Here is a 15002-nt window from a genome sequence, read left to right on the forward strand (position 1 = left end):
AAAAGTGATAATTAGGTTCTATGTTAGGATATCACAGGTGTCGCTACAAGGAAAAAAGGATTAAGCCCTTCAAGCCCCGCGAATGGAGACATAGAAATCAATGTTACTTGGTCTTATGCGACCGCTTGGGGTTTGATGGGTTAACAACACAATAATATAGCAATGTATAGGCATTAATATGTATAGAGCACCTGTATTGATGTGTTTGGTGGTGCGGCTGATAGTGCGGCACTGCGCTCGCCTGCTGCTTAGTCGATCTGTTGACAACCCTCGCATTGTTACATCATTCAAGATCAATTATTTGATGACAATAGTTATGTTTTCTAAAGGATTTCTTATTATAAAATAGTAAATGGAATAGTGATTTATACATAATTATAGAAGTTATTATCCTTTAGTGAATTCGAGTCTTTAAATGACGGAGAACGATATTTAATTTTGTCCGGTTCGAACTTATATGCTAAGGTTTAACAAAATATACGTTCCTGTTGCTTTTATATCGGTAAGGAGGCAAAGTTGCTATAGCAGGTCAACCTGCTACAAAATGTCTACTTGATTAAAAATTAATGAGGCGATAGGGCTTTATTAATTAATTAAACTTTATGCTTATCAGCATAAGCAAGTTTCTCAGGACAGAATTAAGATTTCATCTCGTTTTAGTATCGCTCCTTAATACGGAGCTTAGTGTATTGATGGGCTGTCCAAATCGATACAAATAAAAATACCCACAAATATCATCATAATATGTCTTGTTAAGACACAGCGATAATCGCGCGGTTACCGATCAATTCTTGTACATTTGCATAAAATCTTAACCGCACGGTTACCGCCTCAGTACCTTGTCAATTGTCAATGAGAACCATCCAGAAACTGCGTGGTTATTACTATCCGTTCGCTTTAAGTTTGCCGCTGGCGATATGACGTCACCCGAAATGAAGTGTTACCTTTAACTATATTTAAAACGTTTTTTATTTATTATATACTATATAAAAATAAGTCGGGTTTTCCTTCCTGATGCTATAATTCCAGAACGCACGAACCGATTTCCACGGTTTTGCATTCGTTGGAAAGGTCTCGGGCTCCGTGAGGTTTATAGCAAAGAAAATTCAGGAAAACTTAACAAACGAAATTCCACGCGGGCGAAGCCGCGGGCGGAAAACTAGTTATTAATAAAAATTGTGTATTTGCGTAAAATAAGACACATTAATTGCGTTTAATCACTAACTAATTGCGTTTAGCGGTTGGGAGAGGGGACGCGCATTCCACGGACCGGCAAACTTAGCGCGAACGGGTAAAGCCCGGTCCGTGAGCACGTAGAATTTTGTCCAATGACCCCAAGCTACCCATCCTTATCACTCGCGCGTAATTATATTGCTGTCGCGACTGTGCGACGTGCGCCCGCAGTGAGTGTGCGAGCGCGATAGCAACATAATTACGCGCGAGCGATAAGGATGGGTAGCTTGGGGTCATTGGACAAAATTCTACGTGCACACAGACCGGACTTTAGTGCGAATGAAGGGTTTAATGACGTAGACGTAGACACTGGTTATACCAACGTACCTCTTGTGCGTGTGGTGGTGCTGGTGGTGCGGCGCGGGCGCGGCGGGCGCGACAGCAACATAATCACGCGCGAGCGATAAGGATGGATAGCTTGGGGTCGTTGGACAAAATTCTAGGTGCTCACGGACCGGGCTTTAGTGCGAACGAAGGCTTGAGTGACGTAGCCGTAGACACTGGTTACACCAACGTACCTCTTGTGCGTGTGGTGGTGCTGGTGGTGCGGCGCGGGCGCGGCGGGCGCGACAGCAACATAATCACGCGCGAGCGATAAGGATGGGTAGCTAGGGGTCGTTGGACAAAATTCTAGGTGCTCACAGATCGGGCTTTAGTGCGAACGAAGGCTTGAGTGTCGTAGACGTAGACACTGGTTACACCAACGTACCTCTTGTGCGTGTGGTGGTGCTGGTGGTGCGGCGCGGGCGCGGGCGCGGGCGACAGCAACATAATCACGCGCGAGCGATAAGGATGGGTAGCATGGGGTCATTGGACAAAATTCTACGTGCTCACAGACCGGGCTTTAGTGCGAACGAAGGCTTGAGTGTCGTAGCCGTAGACACTGGTTACACCAACGTACCTCTTGTGCGTGTGGTGGTGCTGGTGGTGCGGCGCGGGCGCGGCGCGGGCGCGACAGCAACATAATCACGCGCGAGCGATAAGGATGGGTAGCTAGGGGTCATTGGACAAAATTCTACGTGCTCACAGACCGGGCTTTAGTGCGAACGAAGGCTTGAGTGACGTAGACGTAGACCGGCTATTCGTACACACAGACCGAACTTACATGCGAATGAAGGGTTAATGACGTAGCCGTAGACACTGGTTACACCAACGTACCTCTTGTGCGTGTGGTGGTGCTGGTGGTGCGGCGCGGGCGCGACAGCAACATAATCACGCGCGAGCGATAAGGATGGGTAGCTTGGGGTCATTGGACAAAACTCTAAGTGCTCACGGACCGGGCTTTAGAGCGAATGAAGGCTTGAGTGACGTAGCCGTAGACACTGGTTACACCAACGTACCTCTTGTGCGTGTGGTGGTGCGGCGCGGGCGCGGCGGACGCGACAGCAACATAATCACGCGCGAGCGATAAGGATGGGTAGCTAGGGGTCGTTGGACAAAATTCTAGGTGCTCACGGACCGGGCTTTAGTGCGAACGAAGGCTTGAGTGACGTAGACGTAGACCGGCTATTAAACCAACGTACCTCTTGTGCGTGTGGTGGTGCTGGTGGTGCGGCGCGGGCGCGGCGGGCGCGTGGTGCGCGTGGTGGTGGAACTCCCACACGTCGGGCTCCAGCGGCGCCGGCTCCACGATCAGCGGCGCGCGCCACTCGCCCACGTGCTCGCCCACGCCCACGCCCACGCCCACGCCGTGCTGGTGGTGGGCGGCTGCTGCTGCTGCCGCTACGTAGACACTGGCTACACCAACGTACCTCTTGTGCGTGTGGTGGTGCTGGTGGTGCGACACGGGCGCGGCGGGCGCGTGGTGCGCGTGGTGGTGGAACTCCCACACGTCGGGCTCCAGCGGCGCCGGCTCCACGATCAGCGGCGCGCGCCACTCGCCCACGTGCTCGCCCACGCCCACGCCCACGCCCACGCCGTGCTGGTGGTGGGCGGCTGCTGCTGCTGCCGCTACGTAGACACTGGCTACACCAACGTACCTCTTGTGCGTGTGGTGGTGCTGGTGGTGCGACACGGGCGCGGCGGGCGCGTGGTGCGCGTGGTGGTGGAACTCCCACACGTCGGGCTCCAGCGGCGCCGGCTCCACGATCAGCGGCGCGCGCCACTCGCCCACGTGCTCGCCCACGCCCACGCCCACGCCGCCCACGCCGTGCTGGTGGTGGGCGGCCGCTGCTGCTGCCGCTGCTGCTGCTAGCTGCTGCACCTGGGAATTATTCATCTGTCTTAATGTGTTCACTAACCCTTACTTAAGTAAAAACACAATATCCCTACCCAAGACATTAAAAGCTTCGCTCTACAGTAGAATCCCGATTATGCGAATCAATGAAAACCAGGGGTATTACAGGATAATCAAAAAAGTCATGTGTGACGTTATTTCAAATAATATTTAAAGGGATCAGGACTAGTGTGGGGACACTAAGCGTCTTTCAAGCGTCATTAAGTCATGTCAGCGTCCGACGCATTGTGTATGTTCCTGCGGTAGTGATATGGTGCAGAATTTTTTTAATACATACGTCAAAACGTGTGTCAGTTGCATCCCATATCACCCCTCACACAAAGTCCCATTACCATTACCACAGGAAACACAGGAACGTTAGTCCCTGAATCTATTAATTTTAAACTTCTTTAATTCAGGTTAATTGTTGCAAGTTCATTGAAAAATTAACTTTTCCTTGGGAGAAGTTTGACCTGAACTGGTTAGATTTTTTTAGTATTACAGGAATTACAGTTGATTGAACGAAATCTGGGAATAGTGGCTTACCTGGTAAGCCGGCTGGCACAGTATGGACGACACGAACTGGTGCGGGAAGGGCTCGGCCGCGCGCGTGGCGTACTGCCGCGCGCCGCCCACCGCCACGCGCCCGCCCTGGTACAGCTGGTACTGTGGGAGACAGAGTTTCATTAATACACGTGTTGGTTGTCTTATGACTTTGGGAACTAGTGACAATATACAGGGTGTTAGGTAAATTGGGTATATGAGCCGACACTAGCCCATGTTAACATGGGCATATAAATGGTATAGTGAAGTCAGAAATTTGAAATTATCATTTATTTATTTTTTATTTTCATACTAAATAAATTTTGTAAAATCCGATTTGTATGGAAATTAAAATAATTAAAATGAAGATATAAATTTTCTGACTTCACCATACCATTTATATGCCCATGTTAACATGGGCTAGTGTCGGCTCATATACCCATTTACCTAACACCCCGTATAAACAATACGAGTTGACTAACTTTCAATAAAGGGTTCAGAAAACTCTCAAGTTAATGTTCACCACATTACCCACTCTGGCATTTGTATCTTGCGGAATCCGAATCCAAAACCGCAGTTTTTAGTGGAGCGCGTCTTCGTAGATGAAACGATCTATACGTGAGAATCACACATCATGGCGTATCTATCTACACTACCTAGCCTACTGGCACGTGGCTATTTCGTTGTAAGGCAATTATCACACTGCGCCGCGCTCCGCCGCGGTACGCGGAACGACAGATTTAATAATTGTATGCAAGTGCCTCAGTTTGTATAGAAAACACGCGCGGCACAACACAACACACTGACAACGCGTCTGCGCGCGGGATTTTTTATATGAAATCACGCGGACCGCGGCGGAGCGCGGCGCAGTGTGAAAATCGCTTAACTTGGCAAAACCATAAGCAGTTATTCAAGATTATTTCGTGTCACGGCCCACCGAGACAAAGCCACGATTGTGTTGGCTGACATTACAACTAGCAACCAGAGTCTTGTATGTACTTATGTCGTGTCGTGAGTGATATCCCATTGCATAGCGATTGAGAGGAGACACTATTCATCTCATCTGTTTTCTTTTTTTCGTGTATCAATGTACACACGACAGCACATCAGGCTACCCATTTTTGTAGCAAACTCGCCCCTATTACAACTGCACAAGAATCCACAGCAAGTGGTTACGTTGACGTGCCGTCGTCTGTACCTATATTTGTGTCACGCTCTATTGTAATACGTCTTCCTTTCCACCAAATAAAGTAAAGTAAAGTAAAAGTATTTTATTGCCAGCAAAAAATTTACAGTCTGTTTATCTAGCGGCTGCTGCACTAAGCTGTGCTTGTGTCGCGGCAGCCTTAAGTAACACAGGTTAACAATGTTGAAAAATATAGTGAGGACACACGGTACATGGCAATTAACAGTTATTAAGGCGATTAGAGTCCTCAATGACCTTGGGCGTTTGACCTTCATGCCGCGCGAAACACCCGCGCTCCCCGCACGAAAACTCCGATTTGACACCGATCAAAATTACACGGGCATAGGTAGATACAGAATAGAAGCTCTTTTTTCATGACATTACTGCCTATTATTTTAAACTTGAATTGATTAAAGTTTTATCTTGTCAACTACACAAGTAAACCACACTCACCAGGTTGTCATAGGGCGCCGCGCGAAGCCGCTGCTGGTTGATGGTGAGCGCGAGGTGGTGCGCAGACGGCGGCGCCGGCGCCACCACCGAGCCCACGTATTCGCCGGCGCCCACGCCTCCCACGCCGCCGCCGGACCGCCGGCACACCTGAACATAAATAAAGAACGTAAGGAACTGAGTGAGAGAAGCAAAGACGTGACTTTCAAGGACGATCGGTCGAAATCTATACTAATATTATAAATGCGAAAGTAACTGTCTGTCTATCTGTCTGCCTGAACCATTGAAGCGATTTTGATTATATTTGGTATAGAGATAGTTTGAGTTCCGGGAAAGGACATAGGATGGATTTTATCCCGGTTTTTGAAACAGGGACGCGCGCGATTTTTCTGTGACAGACAAAATTCCACGCGGGCAAAGCCGCGGGCTGAAAGCTAGCCCGGCTAGCTAAGCTGAGTTTTATATATTTTCGGCAATTTCCTTTTTCTCATGGTCTATCCTGGGAAATATAAATGAGGGTGGAAAAATTCTAATCCTACACAAATAAAAATAAATAAATATTCTTCGATATTAGACACGCCCAGATTATTTATGCACACATAAATGCTCATACTCATAAAAGCGACCAATTTAGTTCCTGTCCGTGAAACTATTAGGAGTTTGGGCTTAAAATGGAAATAAAAACATTAGTGAAAACTTATCAGACCAATGAAAAATTGCTCGAAAAAAGGATACTCGAACTATAACATTGACATAAAATTTACCCGGCACATGCTTGTAAAGGTTTAACAATACGCTCAAACGTAAAACGGGATGAAAATAATTTGTAATCAATTAAGGGCATGGTAAACCGACTATTGCTATCAAAATCTTGTTTCATAAATACCTAAAACTGAATGCCTAGTAACGATTACCAATAATCGTGAAAATTACTTATACAAAACTCACCTCCATCATTTGTACTGAGGCCTTGACGTTATTGCAGTGGGCATAGTCGACAAGGTGGGCGAGCGTCACGAAAGCGTGGTTCAACGCCTCGCCCGGGGTTATTCGTCTTTCCTGCAAAAATGAATGACTTCAGCAAAAACCTAACACTATACCATCCTCCCTCCTTCTTTCTGACCTTGTCGAAGCGTGGTCACAGCATAAGCTCCAAAGCTTGCTACTCTTTGCATATCTTCATTTGTTGGGTTTTTATGGCGGTCAAGCTGTAGATCCTGGCTACACAGGAGTTGCAGCGGTGGGAACGAGATGTGGGAATAGTCCCGTACTCTTTGCATGTGATGTAGCCGTAATATTAATATTAGATTGGATGGCTAAGACCTGAATTCAGATAATAATTTCCAAAATTTTACAAACAAGAAAAAAGTTAAAAATACTAAGCTTAACAAAATACTAACTCAATAAAGCACTAAGCTTCTATTTTACATAGGATATTGAAAAGTAATGAACATACTTGGTCCATAGTAAGCATCCTTTTGAGTAGGTCAATGAATTCCCTTCTGTCTGCTTTCTCGGCCAATAGCTGGCCGCCTTCAAGATCTGTTGGTACATTAACCTGCAGAAACAAATATTAAACATAAATCATCAAATATTTACAACGTGTATGTACTTTTTACAACTGAAATATGTAGCTACAAGTGTGTGTCAAATTCTGATACCTCAGCACAACCCACACGACAGAAAACTCATCTAAATTATTGGCCAGTATTATTTTATTCATCTACTTATAAACCATGGGCTGGAAGCAGAGATCCAGATACTATTTAATAAATAGAAGAAGCAATTATAAAAATTTGCCAAAGGAGATGACCAACCTACTCTTCCCGTGGATATCGTAAGAGGCAACTAAGACATAAGTATACAAACAACACGCCTCGCCAACCTGTTTAGCCAGAGCATAGGGAGTGTAGGCCAAATCGTACCTTTTTCCTCAATTAATGGAATCAACACACGCCCTAAAAGATTTGATGGAAACAAATCTATACTAATATTATAAAGAGGTAAAGTTTGTGTGTTTGTATATTTGTTAATTGTAAGGGGTAATCTCGGGATCTACTGATCCGATTTTAAAAATTCTTTCACCAATAGAAAGCCACATTATTGCTGAGTGTCATAGGGTAAAAATTCCACGCGGGCGAAGCCGCGGGCGAAAAGCTAGTAATGTAAAGGGAGAGACTAACCTGTCCGATGTCGTCGAGGCAATTAAAGATGTACTTCCTAGCCTCCTTGCTCTTGATGCCGGTCTCGAGTTCGTGCTCCTCGGGCGTCTTCAGCCGCCAGAACGGGTACGTGCTGTCCACGTCACGGTAGAAAAACTTGGCCGTCTTGCTCGCGCTGCAACAGATGCGACGTTATTGCCGACGTAATAGGGCGTACATTTGTTTACCTCAGTTAAATTTTACTCGCGTTGAAAAAGATACAAATAACGGAGGATTATTTAAAACTATACTTTTATTACATAGATATTACAAAAGTTATTATATTTAAGTGATCATGATGATCTAATCAGGTCTTAACTAACGTCCTGATGCTTCTACGATTGAAGCTCAAAGGCACCGCGAAACTGTCCAAAAGATTAACTTAATTGAAAACTGTTCACTATGCACCTTTTTTAACACTATTGCTCAATCGAGCCACCTGCACTTGGCCAACACATGATGTTCACGTGACGTATGCTGTGACGTAGAAGAGACTTGCACTCGTAACATGCACCGTTATATCCAAATTCAATGTAAGAGTACGTATCTACTTACTGCACTTCACTTTTACTCGCGTTAAAAGAGATGCACCGTTATTGCAAATGAACAAATATACGAAAATATCCGACGGTAGACTCGAATTAGAATTTCAATATAAAACGTTGATAATTAACTTTATTCGATTGTTTTAGTCAAATCTGAGCAGATATTTTGCTTATGATGTTGCTAATTCGACAATTAAAGACGCTATGACGAACTTTGATCAAGCTCGCCCGCAGGTGACTAAAATGGCGGCAAACGGAAGTAAGTCAATTCAATTCCTAATAATTTTATACTTGCGGAAATTACGTCAATACGAGCTATATTGGAAATAGGCATATTATGTATCTCTCTTAAATGTTAAAATTCGATACGTAATAAGGCTAAACTTATGTGTAATTAGCAAAAAAAAACTCATGAATAGATTGAGCATTTGATGAGACGAGAAAGTATGTGGTAAAAAAGCTCCAAAAAGAAGAAGGGCAGAGAGCGCACATGGTGGAGCACTATTTCAGGGCTTATGGAACGAGTAGTAGACCTTAAAGTTTATATACCTAGCGGAATAGAGCAACAAAGAACTCAGCGAGGTGTCACTAGCAGCAACACTGTGTGATAAAAAGTGATGCGTGATGCCGTCGGCGTCACGTCAAAAAGAACCGTTTTTTGCAACTATTTGACAGTTCGGAGGCTCTGAAAGGAAGGAGGAGTGCCACTGACGCTGAAAATTTGAACTCTAGAGATATTTTCAGATTTTACGCGAGTAAAATCGTGGATGTTTATGAGAAATAGTGCTTCAGAAACGTGGTGACTGGTTCAGTGATTGATTTATTGTATAAAACAGTGAAACAATCCTGACACTGAAACACAAGTGTCATCCAAAATCGGTTTGACAGCTCATGATTGTCGCTCTATTCCGAAGGACACATTATGGAAAAGGCACAGAAGAAAAAGAACTCGAATGTCACCTGTTGAGCATGTGCTCGGTGGGCAGCCCCTGCGTCTGCGAGATGTAGCGGATCTGGTCGTACTCCGACGAGCCGGGGTACAGCGGCCAGCCCAGGAACAGCTCGGCCACGACGCAGCCCAGGGACCACATGTCGATCGCCTCGCAGAAGGCCAGCCCCAGGACTATCATTTCTCACCTGTTGAGCATGTGCTCGGTGGGCAGCCCCTGCGTCTGCGAGATGTAGCGGATCTGGTCGTACTCCGACGAGCCGGGGTACAGCGGCCAGCCCAGGAACAGCTCGGCCACGACGCAGCCCAGGGACCACATGTCGATCGCCTCGCAGAAGGCCAGCCCCAGGACTATCATTTCTCACCTGTTGAGCATGTGCTCGGTGGGCAGCCCCTGCGTCTGCGAGATGTAGCGGATCTGGTCGTACTCCGACGAGCCGGGGTACAGCGGCCAGCCCAGGAACAGCTCGGCCACGACGCAGCCCAGGGACCACATGTCGATCGCCTCGCAGAAGGCCAGCCCCAGGACTATCATTTCTCACCTGTTGAGCATGTGCTCGGTGGGCAGCCCCTGCGTCTGCGAGATGTAGCGGATCTGGTCGTACTCCGACGAGCCGGGGTACAGCGGCCAGCCCAGGAACAGCTCGGCCACGACGCAGCCCAGGGACCACATGTCGATCGCCTCGCAGAACGCCAGCCCCAGGATTATTTCTGGTGCTCTGTAATCAAAATTATCCTGTTATAGTTACACTGGTAATTTAATGAGGGCTATCGTTTTTATACTTAACAGTTGGCACCCCTGGCGATTGACAGGACCTTACTCTACAGTGGCCATCTTGATGAGTGCAAATGCGATAGTCCTCCTACCACTTTAGCGCTCACAAGTTGGTGCCACTGTCTTCGCTACTAGCAAGTGACAGGACCTTACTCTACAGTGGCGCTAACTGGTGAGCGCTAAAACGATAGCCCTCATTGCCTCACTTATACAATCAAATCTATTAAATACAAAGGGTCTACGTATAAACTTGCACGTCTATTAAAGTCCGGACGCCGTGAAATGACCCCAAGCTACCCATCCTTATCACTCGCACGTGACTATTTGTTGTCGCGACGGGCGGCCGCAGTGAGTGTTCGAGCGCGACAACAATAAGAAGCGAGCGATAAGGATGGGTAGCTTGGGGTCATTGAACGAAATTCTATCTCCTCGACGACCGAACTTTAGTTGCACCGCTAGTACAAGCACGCGGCGTGCGTCCCGCCCCTCGCCGATATAATAAGAAACTGACATTGAACTGTCTCAGTGACCTCAACGTTTTCTTCACTTTGGAATCAAGGTTTGGGGTATCATCATAAACAATTCGGTGTCAGTTAGAGATGCTAATAATTTAGTTGTTTGTGATAGTAGATTGATGTGGGAATGGCGACATGTGACGTAACAGAGCTTACTAACAATACTGAAGCAAATATAGTCTCGCTGACGATTTCACATTTTGTACTGCAAAAGCCTACTCGGTTATTAGTCAGGATCGAGCGAGTATAGTGTATGATGGGCTTGCAAACAACCTTATTACGGTGTGACGTGATGACGTCTCACTTTCATTCAGGGTCAATTGAATATCGATAGGCTGATGAAATTCTAATGCCATGAGTGGCATTGGATAGAATATGAAATTGTCAGTGGGACTTTCTGTGACGTGACCAATCTTTTTTGGGGGCTGAATCCGCGCCTGTCAGTCTCAGCTATACCAGCAGTAAGTACTACAATGAAATGTAAAAAACACTCCATGACGTCACCTGTAGTATCTGCTCTGCAGGTAGGTGTTGCAGACGGCCTTGCTGACGTGGCTGGCGCTGCCGAAGTCGATGACCTTGACGCGGTAGGGCTGCCGCGCCGGCTCCACGAGCATTATGTTCTCCGGCTTCAGGTCCGCGTGGATGAGGCCCAGTTGCTGTGGACAGGCGAGTGACGGGTTAAAAACAAATGAACAGAGAAAAGTATACGAAACAAGTGACGACAAAAGAAGAATACATTTGTTTTGGAGTCTCCTTTCTAAGTTACATTACAACTGTCTACAGTATTTTTGCGCACGGGTTATGCATAGCTTATTTTTATTGCTTTATAACCTAGAAACAAGAATAACAACAAAAAATTGTTCTGAATTTGCTTTTATGTGTAAAAAATAGAAAAATTCATATCAATGAATGCATGAAACATGAACATAGAGATGATTTAATTTGTCGCCAAATATTTTTTTTTTCTTTCTTTCTTTCTAATTATTAAAACATAACAAACATCCATTTAAGATTCATTCTCACAAGAGAAAAATTAAAATAGGGTCCAAATATTTATTAAAAATGAAAAGTTCTAATTTCCTGTCATGTTCCATAGAAGATTTTTTTCATAAAAATCTAACCCTATCATGCTTTCAGTATACTGGCCTTGGTAACGTCGTTTCTCAAATCGCACTATATTTTGATGAAAGCGTGCCCCTTGTTGTTGCGAATAAGCCCCCATAATTATTTATAAATATATCCCAATGAGAATGTGACGTGCATCTTTAGAGACTTTCTACTATGAAGATGGAAAATTCAAATCGCTATAACTTTTTAAAAAGCAAATATTTTCGATTTGTAATCGCACTTTTTTATATACATTTGCTTATATAATCAGAATATAATAAGTAAAATCCATGCGCAAAAAAAAAAAATTTTTTGTTGACCGGTGTTATGTTTTCTATCTTTAGGTCAGTTAACGGAGCCAGTATGGGATCGGCACGGGAGAGGGGTAACATTGCTATATTATAGTGTGACAGAGCATACAAATCTGAACAGTGGCGGCGTAAGGCGTGGGCGACGTGGGCCACCGCCTACGGCCTCGCGGTACAAGGGGCCTCGCGCCTCAAAAAAATTTTTTTTTAATATTAATCTAATTTGTATTTTTATGAATAAAAACTTGTCAGTGTTCATTGTTTTTTTATTATTACTTTTTTTATAATTCAGTTCGCCACAGAACAAGGCCTCGCGAAATCTGTCTTGCCCACATCAAATTTAGGTCTTGCCCCGCCACTGAATCTGAACATCAGAATTTTTGGCTATAACAAAAACACCCCTGCCGCTCCCATAACTCAGGCACTGACTCATATAAGTACCCTTATAATACAAGCATCGATATTATGTAATTGGAAACTGACATTGAACTGTCTCAGTGACCTCAACGTTTTCTTCACTTTGGAATCAAAGTTAGTTAGGTTTATCATCATAAACAATTCGATGTCAGTTCATCATCATTTTAGCCACAGGACGTCCACTGCTAAACATAGGCTTCCCCCTTTCCAGGTTGGCCGGTTGCTAGCAGCCTGCATCCAGCACCTTCCTGCTACCTTTATGACGACGTATAAAAACGTAGTGTGGGGCAGGCCACTACTAAGTGGACCGAAAATCTGGTGAAGGTCGCGGGGACCGGTCGTTGTGGTTATCCTTGGCCAGCAGTGGACGTCATTTGGCATCACAAACGAGATGCGAAAATCGTTCTTATGCTGATGAGAATAACGTACCTTTAGTTTGAGCAGCGCGGTCAGCACCTGCTGCAGTATCGGCCTAATGTATTTCAGCGGCAGCGGCGAGAACTTGTTCTGCTTGAGGAAGTCATACAGGTTCTGCTCCAGCATCTCGAACACGAGGCACGTGTGCGAGCGATGCTGGAAGCACTCGTACGCGCGGACGAAGTTGAACTCGTCCGCCGACTCTTGCGACAAGCGGGAGAGGATGGACACCTGAGGACAAACATAACGATTCGGTTAGATTATATGGATCATTTGCTGCCAGACATATGGATCATTTGCTGTAGGGACAGACAGTAGTGCAGTAGGTACTATACATTTTAACACAGAATTCTTGCCCAAAATCTGTCATCCGCTACTGTAAAGTTTAGAGAGCTGAATTCTCGATTGATTCCGGGATAGAACACGAATTGAGGAAAAAAAAACATTTTTGTAAATTATAACATAGCTTGATGATTTTTATAAATTTTCCTGTCACGGGTCGTATTGAGCCATGTTGGCCAAAAAATCCGAGACCAGTTGTGGCGCGTCCGTTGTATACCGCGCCACCAAATAGCAAAAAGCGTCAACGTTTGTGCAGTTTTTTTATATAAAACGTAAAACGATATTTCTCCATAGAGCATGTATGCCATGCAAATACTACTAATGCATTGATACAGTCTACTGCAACTTATTCTAAAGGAAATTGTAAAATTCGACAAAAACTGACATTGAACTGTCTCAGTGACCTCAACGTTATCTTCATATAAGAATCAAGTAGTTAGGTATATCATCATAGACAATTCGCTGCCAATTATTTAGATGCTATATTAATATTTACTTATTTCTTTGAAAATTGAAAATATCTAATTGCCTAAGATGGGAATCGAACCCACAACCCTTCGCTTGCTGGCGACTGCTCTGAACCATCTGAGCTACTTAGGCATTGGGTGAACCCGTCGAAATTTTCAAGTGTAGTAACCGCTTTTTTACGGCCAGCGTTTTTCATTTTGAATAATAAAAACAATTTTGAAATGAAAATTTAATTAGAGATAAGCTTATCTCTAAATAAATAGGTATTTTTTATTTACATTGCACGGTTGTACTTGCATACATGCTCCACTGGCATTGACCCATCGTCAATATACAAAGAATCGTACGATACGATATTGTTTTTAAGTAGACAAACACAATAACATCTATGAAAAACATCTGTATTTATTATTTTATTTCTCTCAGCAGTACAGTAATCAAGGTAAGCCAAAGAATGGTTGTTGCGCCTTCCGAGTAAGGTCACCGCGTTGCACATTAGTGAAGGCGTGATAGGAAACACGACTTAATACGGAACTAGTCATTATAATTATTGACAGACATTATTTTAAATGCACGCGTAAAATGGATAGTAAAGTAAATAAATGGTTACGATTTTCTAGCAAATTTTTAACAGTATTGGATAAAAAAATGAAGTAATAAACAGTCCTCGACTACGAAAAAAAAAAATGCCCTACTCGGTATTCGAATCCGGCAGCTGCCATTGTAATTCAGTACGCAAACCACAACAACCATACCAGATTACAAATACTTTACATTAATCATTTGATAAAGGTGCTTTAATATTACAGCAAGTTTACGATAAACAACAGTTTTGTTTCTATAACAACGCGACATGCAGTCTAACGACTAGAAAACATTGTTTGTCAGTCTATTAACATTCCTTAGCACAAAACACAGGTACGTTGCACATCAGACTATACATTTCTGTTGGAAAATCAACCCTACTCCAACGACATAAGATGCTCAGTGATTACCTTGATGTGCCGTCGTCCTATGGCCTGTAATTACAGGAAAGTTCGGCCATTAACCCATGACGTTGAACTTATGCTAATTATTTAGTGAACTAGGCGAAACATTTCAAATGTCACGCGAATTACTTCCATAGAACTATGCCTGTGGACATATTTCGACATGCAATGTGATTTCAACCATGTTATCATTTAAATTTGAACATAGACAAACCATTGTTTTATCTATTGTTTCGTTATGGTGAAATTTGGATTTCACTATGAATGAGGCGTTAATAATATCTTATGGGTTCATCATGACGTCGAGTTAATATCATTTTTGAGAAATATTTTATGACA

The 15002-nt window shown here is 44.3% G+C and overlaps 1 protein-coding gene across 1 annotated transcript in view; it reads right to left on the minus strand.

The window, feature by feature from the left end:
- The window catches only part of LOC135081336 (uncharacterized), a 78849-nt gene that overhangs the window by 10452 nt on the left and 53395 nt on the right, over nucleotides 1-15002 (minus strand). The window contains exons 6-16 of the mRNA XM_063976054.1: nucleotides 12877-13095; nucleotides 11117-11271; nucleotides 9865-10041; nucleotides 7811-7964; nucleotides 7084-7185; nucleotides 6576-6686; nucleotides 5631-5777; nucleotides 3995-4114; nucleotides 2799-3436; nucleotides 1561-1599; nucleotides 192-257 (exon numbers count right to left, since the gene is read on the minus strand). Coding sequence (XP_063832124.1) covers nucleotides 192-257; nucleotides 1561-1599; nucleotides 2799-3436; nucleotides 3995-4114; nucleotides 5631-5777; nucleotides 6576-6686; nucleotides 7084-7185; nucleotides 7811-7964; nucleotides 9865-10041; nucleotides 11117-11271; nucleotides 12877-13095 — 1928 coding nt within the window. The remainder of the gene's footprint in view (nucleotides 1-191; nucleotides 258-1560; nucleotides 1600-2798; nucleotides 3437-3994; nucleotides 4115-5630; nucleotides 5778-6575; nucleotides 6687-7083; nucleotides 7186-7810; nucleotides 7965-9864; nucleotides 10042-11116; nucleotides 11272-12876; nucleotides 13096-15002) is intronic.

This window comes from Ostrinia nubilalis, chromosome 19 (assembly GCF_963855985.1).
Source record: "Ostrinia nubilalis chromosome 19, ilOstNubi1.1, whole genome shotgun sequence".
NCBI classification, from domain to species: domain Eukaryota; kingdom Metazoa; phylum Arthropoda; class Insecta; order Lepidoptera; family Crambidae; genus Ostrinia; species Ostrinia nubilalis.